Source organism: Corvus kubaryi, unplaced genomic scaffold, assembly GCF_017639235.1.
Source record: "Corvus kubaryi isolate FWS band 111438036 unplaced genomic scaffold, C.kubaryi_AGA036_p1.0 37398, whole genome shotgun sequence".
Taxonomy (NCBI): domain Eukaryota; kingdom Metazoa; phylum Chordata; class Aves; order Passeriformes; family Corvidae; genus Corvus; species Corvus kubaryi.
The window spans coordinates 17,545,179-17,565,144 of NW_024581137.1; the positions used below are offsets into that span (position 1 = coordinate 17,545,179).

The 19,966-nt window shown below is 42.0% G+C and overlaps 1 protein-coding gene across 1 annotated transcript in view; it reads right to left on the minus strand.

Moving 5' to 3' along the window:
* Window positions 1-898: 898 nt before the first annotated feature.
* Window positions 899-19,966, minus strand: part of CMTM7 (CKLF like MARVEL transmembrane domain containing 7) — a 28,110-nt gene continuing 9,042 nt past the window's right edge. Inside the window, exons 2-5 of the mRNA XM_042043608.1 lie at window positions 8,337-8,510; window positions 5,488-5,586; window positions 4,375-4,456; window positions 899-4,025 (exon numbers count right to left, since the gene is read on the minus strand). Of these exons, the coding sequence (XP_041899542.1) occupies window positions 4,012-4,025; window positions 4,375-4,456; window positions 5,488-5,586; window positions 8,337-8,510 (369 nt within the window). The 3' untranslated portion in view covers window positions 899-4,011. The remainder of the gene's footprint in view (window positions 4,026-4,374; window positions 4,457-5,487; window positions 5,587-8,336; window positions 8,511-19,966) is intronic.

Here is a 19,966-nt window from a genome sequence, read left to right on the forward strand (position 1 = left end):
CACAGCTTTAGCAGAGCAGGAAAATCCCAGACACAGGTTATAAAGTGCAGGCAAGCAGTAAAGAGATTTCTCTGTCACTCCAAGCAGATCTGCCCTTTAATAACCAGCACAGCCAGAAACTGCTGATATCTGCCACCACTTCTGTTCAGTGCACAAGGCACTCACATTAGTTCCTCCCTTCATAAGCTTTCTACTAATGTTTGCCCCTGATCTTCTTTCTCTCCTCCTTTTTGTCCTAGTAAGTTCCTAGTCCTCTTCCATGGATCATCACTTGGCATGCCCCCCCCCCGCCACCCCCCCACTTCATTACAAGTTATTGTTACTGGGGTGTCCTGCTACCCCCTTTAAACCCCACATAGTGAACTGTTTCCAGACAGTGCAACAAATTCTCAGCAACAAAAAAAGTGTGCAAGTTATGCAGGTCACATAACCTGCAGTGTCTTCATCCAGCACTGTGGTGCTCAAGCTTTTCAAAGCCATCCTTCCTCTTTTTTAAAACATTTCATTTCCCCTTGAAAGAAGCACTATTCATTCTCTAACTTATCTCAAGCCCCCAGAGCTCAAACATGAAGTTGCAGTTTTTTCACAGTATGAAACAGTTTGCACTACCAATTTTCCTCTCTCAATGTTTACATTTTAATTTTTCAGTAAGAACTGAATGCCTAACTCTATCTGTGTTAGCTCAAAGGATAAACTACACTCATTTTAGAGCTGAAGAGGATGGACAACTTTTGTGTGGGATAGTGGGAGACCAGCACATCCAAACACAGCTGCAGGGAACAGGTTTTTCTCTGGCTCCTACCTATTGTCCTCCAGTTATAGGAGGTATTCTGATACTCCCCAGAGAGAAAGCCACTGCTGTAGTAGAGGAGGGAAAAAAATGACCAGGACAACAATCTGATTCTCCACATCACCCAAACAGCTAACAGAGTTTATTTCTAAAACAGCTGGAATCCCATATTTGACAAAGCTGCAGACAGATGGAGCTTTCAGAACCAGGTTGACACTGAAGGAAACTTAAAACACTTTTGCTGGCAGAAGTACAGCAGAGAGGTGTCAAATTCCCTGCCAGATGGAGCTGTCATTCAAAGACCCCCGGTGGAGCTGGTGATAACAGAAAATCTGTGCTTTTCTTGGTAGACATGCTTCACAAGGAGGATTTGGGGAAAGCAAGGAAACTTTGGCAGCAGAGATGTCAGTCTTCCAGCCTGAGAGCAACCTGATTAGGAGCATCTGGTGAGTCAATGGACCCAGCACTGTCACAACAGCCAAAGCTGCAGGAATATTTTAGCCCTGTCAACAGGCACAAAAACCAAAAGGGAACTGGTACTTCCATCTCTTGATCCAGTATAAACAAGCGCACTTACAGCAAAACATATTCTTTGGATGATCACAGAACATAGTCAGAAATTCTTTGGTTGTTAGACTGTGTGAAATTCCCCTTGATTTTTTTTTTCTCCATATGGTGACAAGTGACAGAGCGATGTGAGAGGCTAAAAAAAAAAAAGCTAGTATAGTGCCAGGAGAGGGGGCATGGTTCCAGGAGAAAGTGGAAAAGGCCTTTTCCGCAAAGCAAGCTCAGGCTACAGCCCCAGTCCTTAGCAGGTGCTTCTCCCCACTGCCACCACAGCGCTGAGGTCTCAGCTGCATTCACACTGTCTGCAGCAGAACACTGTCTTCCCACCGGAGTGCCAAGGGGGGTTAAAGCTTGTGGGAAGGTAATTACTGTCAATCTGAGGTGATACCTCAGGAGGTGAAGGAGAAATAACACAGTCTCTTTCCTCTGGGGGAACAGGAGAGGTTGTATCCTTAAACATCTATCCTATCAGTCCAAATTAAAGCTAGAGTGCTGGTTTCCAAAGACTGTAGTTAAGTCAGTCTTGGCAGGAGGACTGGTGATCAAGCATCTCTGTTGCAAAAAATTAGACAGACACACACGTGTGTGTGGGTGGGTGTGTGTTTGTGTGTGTGCTTTCTTCTGCAGGTATTTTCATTCAAAGTGCTCAGAATGAAGTCCCTTGTCACGTATGGCCATTTGAGTGGTCCTGTGCAGGCAGGGCAAGGAAGACTGAACTATCACTGACACTACTGACTGGATTCCCAGCTGAGAAGAATGTTTGTTCTCTTAAGCCAGAGAGCCTCTGAGCCATGCTCAGTTCGGGTTGTTGAAACAAAAAAAAAAAGGCTCATTTCTGACTAAACACAAAACATATCATCTGAAGGTAGGGGGCAGAAGTTGAACATTGTAAAAAAATAAGAAACAGCCAATATGAAATCAGTAACAATATATCTGCCTGTTATACAGTTTTATTTGAATAATCCTCTGTATTAATGTTAAAGCACTTTATCTTGGAGTGACTGTATGTACCTTCATCCACTAAAAACAGACTTTTGTCCTTTCAATTTGTTTCCTGCTCTGTGTTGCTCTAAATAGGGCACTTTTGAAAAGGAATAGCAAAAAGAATCACAGAAACTGTGCACCATGAGGAGGGGGATTCTTACCTCTCCAAGTTATCTGCTCACTTATTTTTATCTGCTTACTCAAAATTTTTGACACATTAGCAGCTGGCCAATTTTATGTTGTCAAAGAGTTAAAAATAAATTCTAACTAAAGATACATATATTAGGATGGGAAAAAAAAATAAGGTGGCAACAAATAGCAATATATGTTGGCCTGCCATGAGGCACAAAAAGAATTTTCCAAGAGAACCATTAAATTACTTAGCAGTATTGATACAGAATTTCAAACAAACAGAAAAATATATAGCAGGCCAGAAAATGCTTTTTTCTCCAGACTGTCCCTGGTAAACGGTATAAACCAAACTTCTGCTGCACCATCATGCAGTTGTCTTGACAGAATAAACTGAGTTCTACTTCACAGCTCAACATGAAAGGAGAAGCACCAAAGAGGAAGAGAGGCCCACGCTTCCTTTTTTCCTGCAAAGAATTTCCAGCTCACCGGAGATGGAGTGCAAACAGAAAGACAAAGGTGCCAAGAAGGCATTGTCTCAGCACTGAAGTTACATAGAACTTCATGATGATACCAGGTCGGACAGAACTGAACTGTTCTGTCTGTCCAGGCTCTGGGCAGAGTCCCCAAGAGCACAGATTCCAGCTGAGGCAGAGAAAGTGACAAAACCACATATAAGAGAGAGAAAGAAGCACATTGCTCCATTCACAATGGGCTTTCCATAAACACTGTTAGATTACAAAGAGAATAATTTATAGCAAATGCATAGAAATTTTCTACAGAAGAGGTCTTACTGTGAAAAGGAGAAAAAAAAAGACCCCACAAAACATTAAACATATGTTCTTGGGTACATATTTTCCTGTATTTGGCAAGGGAAGTTTTTAAGAATAATCTTCGATTGCTAAAAATTCATGGAGAAAATTCCAGATTTCATTGTGTATTGTTGGGGCTAGGAGGGAGTGTTTGCAGTGATGTATTCAAGTTGCAGTTCATAATTTTTGATGCTGGGTGAGCTGATGTTAGAAACAGTCCACAGTTATGATAGAAAGAGGTAACAAAGGCTTGGGTCAGGTTATCCAGGCACAAATTAGTTTGTAACTGTTCCTTTGTTAAACATATAATCCTTGGAAGTTCAGAATCAGGTAGGAATTTGCAGGATTTCCCTTGTGTAAACAGGTGGAGGAAATCAGAAGCAATTTTTCCATCCCTTGGAAAGGAGAACCAAATGACTGTCCAAATGAGTTCTAAATGCACTTATTGTAAATAGCTGGAAATGGCCACAGCCCAGCTTGTGAGACAGAAGTTGTCTTTCTCTGAAACAAGCAGGTTCTCCATTATAAACTTCTTTGGGTGGGGGAAGGTGGGGGAGCAAAAAAAACTTTGGTTCACAACGTTGTTTTGCCTAGGCATTCAAGTAGATCTTCCAAAGCTACCAGCTTGTCCAGGCTAGCAACAAAATACCCATGGCTCTCTCCTCAGTAGTGGACGCTCCTCTTTGGTATCCTGTTTTGTAAGGCAGATGTCTTGCACAGGTGATGGAGTCACACAGATGCATCTTTGAAAAGGAAGACAGTGTCACTTGTGTTGCCATAAACAAATTCATCCAATTTATTAAGCAACACACTGGAAACCTTCTTTTGGTAAGGGGTGGGGAAGGGAGAAAAGAAAGCATTGCTATGTTCACTATTTGCTAGAAGCAAGTTATTTTGCTCTTGTAGATATTTGTTAACAGCTGTGATAGCGTCTGTGTTGACAGAAAATTTGGAATTATTGCTTTTTGAGTAATTTTGAGTCACAACAACCAGGGCATTAATAAATCCTTCCAGGTAGACACAGCCCTGTTCCAGAAAACATAAATAGTCACTTTGGGAAGCATTCTGGCAGTTACTAAGCATGATACTTACTTGTTGACTGTGTTATGCACGAAACCTTGTAGGATGACCACATGCTTATAACACAAAGTATTGTAGCCAGGAACCCGAAAGTCTAGATGAGAAAACAAACAAACCACAAATACTTATGGAGCATTAGATGACACATATTCCATGCATGTATGGACACTTTTGTATACTCAGCTACACATTTTATGGGATTAACAGACCCGAAAAAGGGGTTTTTTTACTCCATTCTGCCAAAAGACTAAAAAACCCAAAGTTCTCATAGTATAATAGCAGCTTATGTCTTGTCAAAACAGCAACTGAAAGATAGACTGAGAGTCATGCACAAGGAGGGAGAAAAAGCTGGACAGCAGCATGGAGTCTCGACATCTAAATTTCTCACTAGGATTCTGCAACAAAGAAAAGACTGTTTCTAGCATCTCTGATTACTGCTCTTTTACTGCCCCATTCAAAAAAGTCTTTCCCTGCTGTCTGCCAAATAAACAAGTCAGGTAGGTCTTCTAGTCTGTTTGCATCACCAGGACTAAGTTTCTGAAAGTAATTCTTTATTCTGGAGGAGCTGTATTTCAGGTCCTGCTGCTGTGAAAGTACTGTCACCCTTGTGACTTGTAAGTCATGCCTTTCTCTGTAAAGCCCTCCAGCCAAGAGAGGCAGAGAGCACCTGCCAGTAAGTCAGCTCAGAGTCCCACTGGGTTTTAGCTCAGGAGAAATTATCTTGGACAGGGCTCTGTTCAGGAGCAGGAGGCGCTGAAAGCCGGGGGTTGAAATCCTTTAGGTAACTTCCAGCTGCTACAACAGTCTTTCGTCAAAACTTAATTGTCTTAATTCTTCACCTAAACACATTAATTCCTATGAGTTAAAACAGAAGCGTTTGGTTTCAACACTCTGGCAGGACAAATACCAACTTTAGTGGTGAGTCTGGTGTCTGACAACAAAATATTTTTGTTGGCACTGTGTTACAGAACATTCACTGAAATGAGCTAGAAGGTAGTTCACCCAACCAAGACACAAGTAAGGCAAGTGTGTAAGAAAACAGAGGTACAAGTGAGAGATTCCCAATGCCCTACTTAATATATATTGCACTTTTAGAAGTGTCAAGCCTAATAAACACAGTCTTACCGCTCCAGCCACAAGTCCAGTTATATTGTAACTCTTGGCTGCTGCTACAATCGATCCAATGAGAAGCAGAATTGTACCAATTAAGTAATGAAGAAACTCCTGAAAAGACAAGCACAGCATGCATCAGAAAGGAAACTTAGCTGGAAAGTGTTTTGGTATGTCTCAGAAAGAAAATAAGTTGGCAGAGATGACTCAAACCCTCAAACCCAGAGGACAAAACATAGTCAAAAGGAAAAAAAAAGCAAAACAAAACAAAAAACCAAAACACAAATCCAACAACTCACCTTGTGAGTGAATTTTATACCAAACCTCAGTTTCTGTTTAAAAAAGAACAGTTTAGGTCTACTAATGTTACTGGAATGAGATTTACTTACTGGGTATGGATGCAATCCTTTCAATTCAGCATGGTACATTACATTATTGCATCAAGTGTGCACCTTACTCAAGACATGGTTCTGGAGGAAGGAAGAAGCCTTAAGGAAATATTTCTCTAGCCTACATGAAATGGCGTAAGTGGAAAACCAAATGCTCCTACTTCTGATAATCTTAGAAAGTAAGCACTGGATCTACTGCTGCATTTACTAACAACTTACATCAACCAAGCCTGGAAACAGGAGGGAAGCCATCAAAAGCACAGCTGCAGTAAAACATGATGCATTGAAGTTTTCTGAGAGAGGACCAAGTCACCACTTTTAAACTTTTCTCTGGTGTGATAAGTATCGATCCAGGAGTCAACTTTACCTTGTAACAAGCAGGAAATATCTGTGGATTTAGGTTTTGAACCCTCACAGAATTTATGACAACCAATATAGGTGTTTGCAGACTGAACATGGGTTGTTTCTTGTGCATGGTGGAGTGGGCAGGTGGATATCTGCTTCCTTTATCTGCATTGCACTACCAGCATGAGCCAAGCAAACAAAAGGGAGAGGAGAGATTCTGTCTCAAACCAGAAGACAGAATACAGCCCCAAAATGAAATTGTCCAAGGAAAGCCCAGAAGATGAATAATCTACCATACCAGTTTCACTCTGCTCAGGTGCTAAAAAGAGCTGAGAAGGATTTTTCCTGTAAAGTAGGCTCTGAGACCACAAGTTACTTCCCTAATTTGTAAACTTGTTTCAGGTAATCAAAATCTCAACCCTTGCATTTGCCAGAATAAATTATATGCATAAGGAGGCTTCTCTGACTAGCCCATGACGCAGCAGGAAAATGGGACATGCCATTGCCTCCTTAGAGACATCAAATAAAGCAGCGTACACAGGCTACCACTTTAGAGGAATCCAAGGGATGGGCAAAGCTGCAACAGAATCATCAAAGGTTACATTAGGTGGAGAACCAACCCGCGGCAGGGCTGGAAGAGTGCCCCTCTGGAGAAATACTTCCAAGCTTTAAAGGGTGTCAGGAATAAACAACCTCTTGAACAACTTCAGCTTTACTGGCTGCAGATCACGCCCCTGACTGCAATGTAAAGATCCTGCCAGGAAACTCATCCAAATGCTAGCTGGAGTTTCCCAGAGTCTCTTATGTGTCTTCCTCTTCTGTTCTAAAGATACTTAAATGTGACTGAAAATGAAGTTGTTTGTTTTGTAACAGCGCAGCAGTGTTCAAGCATCACATCCCATAAAGCTTTCTGAAGCCGAGCAGCCATGAACTTCAGTGCCTTAAAGTCACTAGTGGCTCTGGAACACAGAGGAATGATTAAACACACAACAAAAAAACCCAAAAGCAGCCCATGCAGAGGCAAAAATTGCACAGTCCTGTTACAGCAATGTACACATTAAATGCTGCTTTGCAAAACTGTTATTTATTAGCTTACTTCACTCCTTTATTTCAATCCCTGCGTCCGTGTTATCTCTAGATACATAAGTACCTTTAGAAACAGATAGTGGTGGCACACATCTGAAAAAAAAAAGTTTAACCACATTCTTCAGCTAAAAAGAAAAAAGAAAATTATATTTTTCTCTCTGGTTATAAGTGGATGAATGGACAAACTGTTATCTTAGATCTAAATTACTTATGTAGCTTCCATTAACCGCCACCCAACCACTTCTTGGATTTCAAAATTCCTCTCTATCTCTCCAGCTGGCTTTCTCCATTGCTTTGGTCCTTCTTCAGTGGAACTAACATATGTAAGGGAGGCATGTTCTAAGAGGTTGTTAAAATCCATCACCCCACACTAGGATGCAGAATTTTCTGTTAGCTGACCTGAGCCAGAGCTACTGAGGAAGTTCAAGTCTCACATTTTCGGTGCTGCTTGTTGGTTCTCCGCTAGGATATGAGAGATGGATGTGTATGGGAAATGTGGGAATGAGGCAGGAACATCCTGCAGGATATCCCAGGAATGGCCAGGCTATGGCAATCAGGCTGAGGCTCCTATTTTTTGCTATTGTTTAAGTTACCTAAAACCATACCAAAAAGAGACACATCTGATTTAAATAGCACTCACATACTTTATTTTGGGACAGGATGTAGTACATGAATTCTAACACAATGATTTGGTACTTTAGCAATTCCTGAGCTGCTATAAATGACCTGAGCTAGGACCCATCTGCTGAAGGCTTGATGACCAGTAGCTTCTTTTCAGTTGTCTCTTAATAAAATTATTGCCTTCCATGGAGTAAATCTAGATTTATATCTGTGTAAAGGAGGGTAGACTCAAATCCAAATCAGCTGAAACTGAAAACTTACAGTTACAGAATCTGCTGAACTGAATACAAGCAACAAAGGGATTTGCATACAAGGCAAAAAAGAACTGAGTGAAAGATAGCCTATCTTTGTGAGACAGCACAAGAAAATGGGCTGAGAAAGTGAGACATCAACCCCCAAGAGAGGAGAGGAACCCAGGCTTACCGCGAGTGGCCAGCTAACGCAAGTCAGCTTCCTGTAGACTCTGAAAATGTGCATGATGTAGAAGAACAAAATCATAACCAAATCGCACATGGTGACAATCTGAAAGAAGCTGTATGCACTGTAATCTGTCCATGGAGAATTATTTACACTGATGAATCCAATCAGCAGGGAGATCTGGAACACAAAAGGCGCATTAAAGGTTTTCACTACAGTGCTCAGAGGGTCATGGAGATGATTTTAAGCACAACAAAATGGCACTTAGAAGACAAATATCTAATGTAAATGGGATGGTCCCAACAAAATGGAGGACAAAGTAATGAGCATGATAATAAGGTTTTATAATTTGCTGATAAATGAGCTGAAGCAATCATTAGGACTGGGGAAAGGGGCAATGGCTAGAAGGAAAGCAGCAGTTTCAGCCTGAAGAACTCAACTTGAAGATGGCTCTATGAACAACCAAAGAGGCCTCAAATAGAGAAAAGGAACTGAATGCCTGGAGTTGCACCAGTGACTGAAGCATCTAAACCCCACAGACTTTCAGAAGGATCTCACTGAAAGCTGTGAAAGGGGAGGTGTCCATGAACACATGCACCTTCACTTTAATTTAGTGATATTTCTCACATGCAAAATCAGAGGACCTGAGCTAACAGTTTTACTCCTCCTTTTCTGCCACCTACAGAGCAGAAGTACTAGTGGACTGTAAGGCAGTATCAGAGCAAATAATGTAAACATTTGGAGGAATTGATTAATTCACCTCACCCCCAAAACTTTTATAAGTTAACACTGCCACATAAAACTATGAAGCATTATTGTACAACTTGTTTCAGCTGTAAACTTGCTAAGAACAAAAGCTATTTCATTTTTTCAATCTAAAGCTACTTGTTTATTTTACTATTTTTATTTTAGCCTGGCTAACCTGGGTGATCAAAATAAATCTACTGAGAATATACTAAAATATTTTTTTTATTACAGACTCTGTCAATGCATGCTTTCAGCCACTGTAATTTTTAGTTAATCCAAAGTCAGCCAGAAGCTGTAATGATTCACATTTTAAGTGTTTCTCCTAGACATTAAAAAACTATCTGAGGAAGCCAGCACTTCAAGACTGCACCATCCTTTCCTGCACACTCATCTTCCAAACTCCTAACCAACTGCATTCATTATCAGAATAATTTCCTTAAGATTAAAAGAGAAAAAAAAACCCCAACGCCCAAACAACACAGCTTAGATTCTCCCTTAATGTTAGCCATGTTTCACCTCCTCAATTCTAAGTGGACAGGCTAAATATATGCATGATCAAGGGTAACCAAAGACTGTAGGTAAGAACTTCAAGGACTGTCACCTTCACCAAACTCCATCCGAACTGCCTTGACAGTGAACCACCTCAAAATGGTGGCTTCAAAGAAAAAAGTCAGTGCTCTGGATTCTTTCCCACACAAGTGGCTACACTGTTGTCAGACCTGGTCTAGCTCCAGGACTTTTACTGTGGCAGACCAAGGAGTTGATACTAGCACTGTAAGTGATGCTCACTCCAAGCCAGCGATGGGCTTCTGCATTACAGTAAGCCTACATCTCCTCTCACCTTTGAATGGACACAGGGCAGGGAAGACAGGACCTACAGATGCAGGGCTAGATCATGCTCCCTGCTTCTCAAGAATGGAGGTCACATGCGCCTTTGAAAATGCATGATACTGCTCAGTCCCTGTCTCCCCAAATATGTTCCTGCCCTCTGGTTTGGGAGTGTAACATTGGAGCGTCATCCTGCATGTTCAGTGCTTCTGTCTGTACCATGCCTGACCTCTGGGTCTCACTGCCTTGCCTCTGGGGAATCCAAAGCGCATGGAGTCTCGTACCTTGTGCGTGGCACAGCTTTCTGAGATGCTACATTTGTTAGAAGACAACAAAGCAACATTCTACACAATTCAGCATTTAAAGAACTCTGGCCCAGTTCTTCCATTCTGAGATAATTTGGATGCAGTTTTGTCCAATCTATGTCTACATCCACCAGGTCCACATTAAGCAGTGGTTTTGTGAGAGGCCATGGTGTCTGTCATCTTCTCCTTCCTCCTAATTTCACTTCCTGTCAGTATTGGCTCCTCCATTGATCTGTGCTGAGCCACCTCAGTGGACTAAGCCAGCAGAAAAGTGAACTACTGAAAAACAGCTTTACTCTGGCTCTGCCATCGTGCAAGGCAGGATCAGGTGAGCAAGGGAGTCTGAGGGAGAACTTAGGACTCCCACAGAAAGGATAGGAAGGACTGAGCTGGCAGGATGGCAGCAGCCAGTGCCATGCTGGCTGCTCAGACTGCCACACACCTTCAAGCTCAGCTCCCTGAATCTTAATTAATCGTAATGTCAGTTAAGCAGAGTCATCTGACTTAGCCACTGAATAACCTGAACAATAAGAAGGAGATAATTTACCCTATAATCTAGGAGAACACTTTAAGTGATGCAAGACACAGCTATTATTTCCATAATTTAAAACTAAATATAATGAAATTTTATTCTATAGGAAGACTCAACAACAAGTCACAGCAAGCACTGAGTCTTGCTCTTGGATAAAGGTGGGATGAGGACAATGTTCTCTAACCACCAAAGGCCAGAAAAAGTTTCCCTTATTCAGGTGTCTTCACAATAATCAGTTCCCAGTTTCAATGACACTGTTAAAATCAAGAAGGAAGCGTTAATTCGCAGAAATATTAAATCTGCCCACCGGCTCATTTCATGAGTGAACAATTAACTTTAGCATGTTTTTTTACGGTGTACAAAGGATAAGGAGGACCAGACTCTTGAAGTACAACTACCATTCAAATAATAAAAAGCACTGGAAAAATACCCTTAGTTTAAGCTAGACCCAGTTCTTTCAATTTCATGGAAGCATAGCAGTATTTTTCTTTTCAGTTAAAAGGTATAAAAAATTGAGAAGCATAAAGAAGAATGCGAGCCATCCAAGGACAGAAAATACATCTGAAGTGTTACGATCCTCAGAAATAAGAAGATACATGGTACCTATGAAGAATCTGCTCAACTCTTCCTCAGTAGGGTAGAACTGTGGATTTGAACAAACATGCTTTCCATTTCAACAGTTCTTCATGATTAGAACAACTCCTAATCCAATTAGTAAAGATTCTCCCTTCTGTGATTTTAGATGTGCCTCAGCACATAGATAGGAAGAAACCACTGCATGGCAAGAGATATTTCTTTCAAAGATTTACTTTCTTAGCATAAACTTTGCAACATGGTATTTACCTGATGTTTCTTAAGAGGGTCCTCAGTTCATAGGCACATTTCTATTTCACAGGATGGGTGCAAAGGGGACTCTATCAACAACTTTATATAAAGCTGTACCACATCTGCCACACTATATTGCCTGCAGGTACAGTCAGAGTTTAATGCTCACCTGTTGAACAAAGAATGCTAACAAACGCAGGTAATAGATCAATATTCAATATGGGGTCAGGATTGATTGTTCAATCAAGATTGTTTGTTCAATAAAGAACACAATATCATGTGTTCTTTAAAAGCAACGAATATTGAAGTTCCTTCACCAGATACTGGTTTATCATGATATACCAGGTGGTGACTGTACCTTTTTCCCCCCTGGGATTCTGGTTTCCAGAGAATTGAGTGATAAAGTGATAAATATGTAACTGTCTAGCATACAGTTGAACATCTATCTCAGAAGTCAGTTTGTGGCACAGAGAGAGAGAGAAATGAATGGCAAAGCACTGAAGTGATCAAATGTTACGACTGTTCTTTATGCATCTGTGCTCAGGGGAGCAGGTTTATATACCCTGAAAATAAAAACTGGAGGCACAAAAAAATCCAGGGCACTGCTATTTTCACTTCAATATAGCATTTCACAGGTCATGAGAGCAACACAGATGTAACCCTTAGCCAGCAAGCCAGTGGGACCAGAAGTACAGGTCAAGTGATGGTCAGCCTCATGAGAAGATTTCAATGTGCTCCACAATAAATATCTGTGCTCCAGACCTGCATTCCAAAAGGGGTGAGGGACACATTGCAGGGCACTATTATTTAAGTGCTTTCTGGTTTCCAAGAAGCAAAATAAAGACCATATGCATTAATCAACCTCAAGGAGGGATTCCTGGATTTAAATGAAGTTCCATATTTACTGTTTAATAGAAGTCGATTGGCTTAAACTAATCCAATTCTTGACTCTCCTTTGGACCAGATATTTGAATTGTGAAGCACTTTTAGGGACATTGGTACCTATCAGGAACTATCCTGCAGTCAACTCAATGTGAGCTAAAGGCACTCAGCACTTAGCCGACAGAAAAGACATAACAGAGCCTGCAAGGCTTTTACAGAACTGGCATTCTCTTCCCTACTTTGAGCTGAAGATGAGGTAACCACATCCTCTGCCATGTGACTGTGAAAAATGCTGCCTCTTAAATGGCACTGACATGCCTTCCCAAGCCTAAACCCCATTCTGATTTGAAGTTAACTCAGATCCACCAAAAAAATGAAACACAATTTGTTCTTTCCTGATGTGGTCTTCTTCCTAAAGCAGCCCTGGGAAGCTGTTGGCCACCTTCACCACAAAAGTACATGGTTGGCTCATGGTCAGTGTGTTGTCCCCCAGGATCCCAAGGTCTTCTCTGCAAACTGCTTTCCAACCTCCAGCCTGTATTGGTGCAGGGGCTTACTCTCAAATATCTCCAGATACAGGACTTGGCATTCCCCTGTGTGGACCTTGATGAGATTCCTCTTTGTCCAGACTGCCAAGGTCCCTCTCCATGGCAGCTCAACCCTCTGGCTCATCAGCCACTCCTCCCAGGTTTTTCATCACCTACAAACTTTCCAGAAGTGCGCTCTGCATCATCATCCAGGTCATTAATGAAGATGTGGAACAGTGCCAGCCCCAGTATGGACCCCTGAGGTACACCACTAGTGACTGGCCTCCAACTGGATCTCATACCACTGATCACAATCCTCTGGGCTGGGTTGTTCACTTTTAAATCCATCTCACTTGCCCACTAATCTAATCCATACCCTGTCAGCTTGTCTCTGAGGAGGTTATGGGAGACTAGAACCTTACTAAGATCAAGGTAAACCACATACATCACTCTTCCCTTGTCCACCAAGCTAGTCACCTCATTATGGAAAGCAGTAAGGCTGGTAAAGCATCATTTCCCCCTTGTAAATCCATGCTGACTACTTCTGATCACCTTCTTGTCCTTCATGTGTTTGGAAATGCCTTCTAAGAGGATTTTCTTCATCATCTCCCAGTCCCAAGAGACTGAGTTGAAGCTGACAAACCTGTAATTCCCTGGATCTTCCTTCCAGCCCATAGGGATTAAGTTGGTCTGTTCAGAATTGCACACTTTCCTTTTGTACCTCTCAGGCTAGAGAGGATAGGGAAGGACTGGACAAGAGGGATACATTCTCCTCCCCTGTGTTATAAAATGCTTCTGGAAGTGTTCCCTGGAAGTGTTGTTTCTTTTTTAGAATCAGCTGTTTTCCTCCTTGTTTCTTCTCGTCCCTGACAAAGAATAAGCATCTGAAGTCCACTGGCCATTATTACACTCAGTAAAACACAAGGAAAATTTATATCAAGACTTCAAGGAAATGGATCTTTCACTGCAGGAAAATTCAACACCTTCTTAAGGAAAAGAGAGGAATCATGCCTTTGTATTAAGAAGCAATTATATATAGCAGGAAGATCCAACTTCCAATTACTCCTAAGGCAAATGCATACTGCAGAAAAGGCCCGTGGCATTAGGCCCAGATGCTGTTGTACTCCTAATTTCAGATGGCTTGAATTCCACCTAACTGCCTGTGCTCACGCTTGGGTGGCTGTAGTCCTGCAGATGCAATTAGGTTACATAGAAAGCTTGGCTCCAAACATCCTGTCCCCATGGGAGAGGCTAGGCATGATGCTGGGACCCAGAGCAAGCCAGCCACACAGTCCTCAGCCTCTCTGCTGGCTGGGTCCTCCTGTGGTTTCCAGTCCTGTCATCAGTCACAGAGGCCACCAGGAAAACTGCCCAAGAGCTGCCTGCCCCTCAGGACTAATGGGCTGGGCTCTCCTACACTAACATATCCTGCTGGAGTGCACCAGCACAGATGGAAAAGCCTAGGCCAAGCTGGCAAGTTCAAGGAAGCTTAACAGAGAATCGCCTGCTCCAAGGAAGGGGCAGGCAGGAGTGCATGCCCACTAGTCCAGAGGTTACATGTACAATTTTCTTCACTAGTGCCCTGAGAGTAACAAAGGAAAGGACTTGTTTTGCTCTGCAAGTACCTACAGGCCAGCTGGCACCACAAAGCATTTTCTGCTCATGTGGTAGAAGACTGCAGTTTATCTGACCGCAGAACAATTTGATAACCCAGGAATCAATCTGTACAAGTGCTTCATATGATCTTTTTCTACTGTCCTGCTATAATTGATATCATAAATAAATAAAGCTCTGGCTTTATTGCCAATTATTCTGCAACATTTGGAGAGAACTAAATTTTCCACAGGCACAGCTACCTGCACAAACATAAATACTGAGAAGAATCTACTCTTAAAGGAAATCCTAATGTTCTGAGGATGAGAGGCCCATTTCCACAGGCAAACACTGACACAACAAGGGAGGAATTGAAAGACACTGACTCTTGAATCCTGACCCCAGTTTTGTAACCATGTTTCTGTCTAAATGTCAGTAAATCATGTATTTCACCACTTCAGCTCCTCCAGTCACCCAATGAGGACTAATAAAGACTTCATACTCATTGTGCTGAAGTTTTTCACCTTCAAAACACTTCAGACATGTAAAATAAAGATAAAAATTTTGAGGACTGCTAATAAATGTCTAGGGTAAGATGACTGTTTTCCTTTACAAAGTGAATGAAAATAGATGCTCACTTAAAAAAACCCAAACAAACAAAGAAACAAAAAAAGACAAGACAAACCCCCCCAAACCATACCAAAATACCCACATCCTTTTCCTCCCTGTTCCCCTCTCCAAAAAGCCCAAATGGACAATCAAGAGATCACAGACGTGACAGACATGCAGGGGTGAAAATCATCCAAGGAGGAAGCCACACAATAACAAGCAACAGGAGGAAAAGGTTTGCTTTCTGAGAGCTGGTTTGAGTTCGATCTGTTGCTACTTCAGCACACAAGATAAACAAAAATAGAGTCCTAGCTCACTGTAAAATGGAAATTGGCATTTATTTCCTGCCTGTCATTTATTTACTTATAACCAACTGTGAGCAGTGCTTCCAAAAAGCACACCATTGCACAAGACATTGCAAATAAACTGTTTTCTAATCTTTAATACCAGGACTACTTTACTACTTATCCTCTTGACCATCCTTGACTGTTCAGTACTGCACATTATCAGTCACTCTGTGCTGCACTATTTCACTACTCTGCTAGCGACCGTGGAGTACAGGGTACCTTTCCCCCTGTGGCTGTGCCATCCCCTGCACAGGGGTGATGTTCTGCTGTGGCTCCACAGCAGCTCGCGGGCGCTGGGCTTCCTGTGGTTAAAATGTATTGATAATGTATCAGTGTTTCTGCTGCTGCTGAACTGTGCTCGCACAGCAACAAGGCTTTCCGCCTCTCTCCTCCCTCCCCTCATCCCAAAGGAGGCTCACAAGTGGGCAAGACACTGGCAATGACAGCTGGCTCCAGCCAAGCAATGGGATTTTCCAGCCCATATGATGTTGTGTTCAGTGATAAAAGCTCAAGACAAGGAGGTTTAAGGGGGAATATTTTAGGTTATTGCATTTCTCTTCCCAAGCAACCATTACATACAGAACCACAGACTCACAGAATAGTTTGGGTTGGAAGGGACCTTAAAGACCATCTATTCCCAACCTCCTGCCATGGGTGGAGACACCTTCAACTAGACCAGGTTGCTCAAAGCCCCATCCGGCCTGGCCTTGAACACTTCTGTTGATGGGGAGTAGTGGATGAATTTACAGCTTTGCTTGTGTGTGCAGCTTTTGCTTTCCTTATAAAACTGTCTTTATCTTGATCCACGGGTCTTTTTGGCTTCCTTCTATTTTCTGCCCATCTTGCAGGGGAGGGCAGTGAGTGAGAGGCTGGGTAGGTATTTGGCTGCTGGCTGGGGTTAACCCACTACACATGGCCTACCCCTTATCTGGATTTCTAGCTGCTGTGGAAAGAACAGTATTAAAAATCTTCATTGCAGAAAGACACTGACTATGGTTTTTGCAAATCCCAAGATGATGTACTGAACTGGCAGGCTGAAACTGCTGTCTCACCATGTAACTTTAAACTCTGGATAATAGTTTTCTTCCTCTATATAGAAATAAGATGTGAAATGCCAACCAAACTGCAGGAGAAAAGATAACATCAATAAGAAGCAAAATTGCCTCAAGGTGCCCAGTTACAGAGAAACACTGTAACTCTTATCTCAAAGTTTTACTATAATACTGTGACATACACTTCCTCATGTGCAATCCACCCAGCTCTGTGTTATCTTTTCATTTAATTACTTTGCCACGCAATGCATGACCACATCCTTGTGTTTCTCAGAGTATTTATTTTTCTTGAATTTTCCCCACTACAATACCATCCCATAAGAAGAGACAACTTTTTTCTCCAGTGTTTCCTTTCCTTTTTTTCTGCTCCTTATTCCCTTTCCTCTTCTTTCCCTCCATTACACTCCATATTTCTTCCCGTTTGTATCTTTCATTCTCTCCCATCCAAATTTCCCTCTGCACATGACCTCAATTCCCTCAATGCACCTCAATTCCCTCTTTTAATGTTTCCTAACTATCTTGCCCACTCTCTTGCATCATGTATTGAAATTAGCTAACCAAAAACTATCACTATTCAGGGGAAAAAGGTCACAGGACAGGATTCAGCATGGTGCTACACCTGCACGAACACTGTAGGCAGCACCTCTGGTTCACCAGTTTCCTGCTGGTAATTGGTAATACCTGAAAGTGCTTTTCTTTTTCATCCATTGTACTTGCTGGAGGACTGATGAACCTTTGTACTGCTTTAATGTCCCTCCTCCTGAATCTGAAAAGAGGAGGACCCTGAGAACTATTCATAGAATTGATAAAACCTGTTTGATTTCCACTATCTTAAAACTAACCCAAGTTTAAATGCAAGCAATTGTACAGAAACTGTGTCTACAGATTGGGAGCAAGGGACAGCATTGACTCTCACACAGTTTCATCACAGCCTTTTTTTTAAAAAAAATATAGTAAGAGCTAATGCTTTTTGTATTTGAACGCAAAAAAATCAAAGTTTCCAGCTTGTGACACCAGCCAAGATAGTAAATGGAATTTTCCATCCCTGTGAGAGCCAGTCAGGATAACTGCGCCCTGGAGAAATGTCACTGACTGCAGCTGACAACATTTCCAAATGTTACACCTCAACACAGTGAAACAACACCCACATATTATTAAATACATATTTTTGGATGGAGTAAAATAATTTTTTAACAGCTTCCCAAAACAGAAAGATGAGCAAAGCACAGGCCAAGGTTACAATTGCAGCTCATGCAAGACTGGCTCAGCTAATTTAAGCAGCAATGTTGACTGCTGCTGTAATTGAGATTTCCTTCTTCCAGGGCAGTGTTGGAAACGTGAGCTGTAACAGAAAAACCCCTACTAGAAAAAGAAGATAAAAGGCACAGTTCATTTGAAACTTCATTAAAGACAGATGAAATCAGCTGCCTGCAAGTGCATGGTTCTGTGAAGCAGTCAGTCTTTAGTTGCACAATCATCTCTCAGCCCCTGCGTCTGGGCAGATTTCCTTCTTGTCTGGCTGCTTTGCTAAAATAAGGAGGCTGCCTGGCCTCTGATAAGTCACTTCTTGTGTGCACCACCATCCACAGGCTATTTATTGAAGATAAAAATGGTGGGAGGGTGAGAAAAGGCAAAATAATCTCATTCAGACCCTCTACAACACAGATAAGAGAACAATCCTAAGTACAAGCAAGTGGTGTTCTATATCTATTAATAAAAAGCTATCTATCTGCTCAGGCACAGGCCTCAGTGGTAGAAAAGGGTGTGGGGTAATCCCAGAACCAGCATATGAAGGACATTATTAAAGAGCCCTTGCTGCAGGGTGTTAGCCATGATCATTAAAAAGGCAATTCTTTGTAATGACTAGCTGCAATTAAGTCCTGCCTACCACTGATCACAGTGCATGCAGGACTTCAATCCCGCCCCTGCCAGCTGAACTAGCTCCCTGCCTCAATCCCACAGCTGCCTGCACACACTGAAAGCACCATACAATCTTGCATGTTATTTACTGAAAGCTGAGGACTTCATAGCTACATGGCAAACAATATGCTATATTCTCATCAGGCAGTGAATTAATGAAAAAAAGAAAAGCTTGTTACCCACAACAACCTCTTAATTTTATTTCTTCTTCTCTCCAATTTGTTTAAAAATCAACTTAAATTTAAAACATTCTAACTGTAAAAGCCCTATCAGTAAGGTTTCTCAATCTACATAAAAGCTGCACACACAACACTCAAACTATTGCAGCAACTGAGTAACATTGCACAAGTGCCATAATGCAAGTTACAAACAATTCCCTAAACACATAAAACCCACTGCAAAACACTATTAATGGCACAGCTGACTGCTAGCATGGCAGCAAAGGATAGGAACAGAATTTTTAATACAGCAAATGCCCTAGCAAGGTTCCAACTCTAGGAAACACAGCTGCTTTCCCTTTAAGTTTCGAAGAGGTGCCACCTGCAACAACTGAAAATACTGCTGTGGACAAAGCCAGGAGAACCCTGTACCTCATAGCTTGTTCATTCATTAACAAGGAATTAATTCTCCATGCAGGCAACAGCCCCCACATAACAACTAGCTGGCCACCCACTCCAGTGGTCTCTCCCACCAAGCAATGAGCCCTGAATTATGGATGAGTCTGCTCTTTCAGGTAAGAGCAGAGACACATCCTTTATATAGCTGTGTTATTTTTCTGTAGATGCAAAGATACAATCACTCAGCCTATGCTCTCTGCCCTCCTCCCAGTTGTGGTGCTTGTTGGGAACCTGTGTCCCCCACAAACAAGCCCATTTAGAAAAATACTACCTTATTGCTGCAAAAAACCATATATGCACGTGGCTCCTGCTGTAGTTCACGCCACGGTAGAAGATCATCTGTCTTGCATAGTAGGGAGAATCTCTAAATCACATCCCAAAGGATTACAGGAAGTAAAAAACATTGTAAGAGACTTGAATCTCCAGAGTCCCCCAGAAAAACTGGAGTATCTGGTGATAGCAACCAAAAATGAGGGGAATTAATATAACTAAATCTCTCCAGATTTGAAAATTGCACAGCAAGCTGTGACTGTTACTTCTCTCTTCTGCAAGTCAAGCACTTCCAACACCTAGATAATCCTGGAGAGCCATGTCAACCGTTCCCTCCATTGGTAAACCCGAAAGTCAGACAGAATGACAGGAGAAGACAGTCCACAGTGTGAGTAGGTTTGTGTAAATGGAGAACGACTGCCTCAAGCACACAAGGTGCTTCTGAGGCAAGAGAAAGAAAAACCCCAGGAGGAGAAAAGAACTGTAGGCCAACAAAAGTGAGTTTGGTAGAACCTAAAAATTAAGAGATTTGAGGCTTCTTAAGGAACAGCAGAAGAGTGGCTCTTGATGGCAGAATGGAAT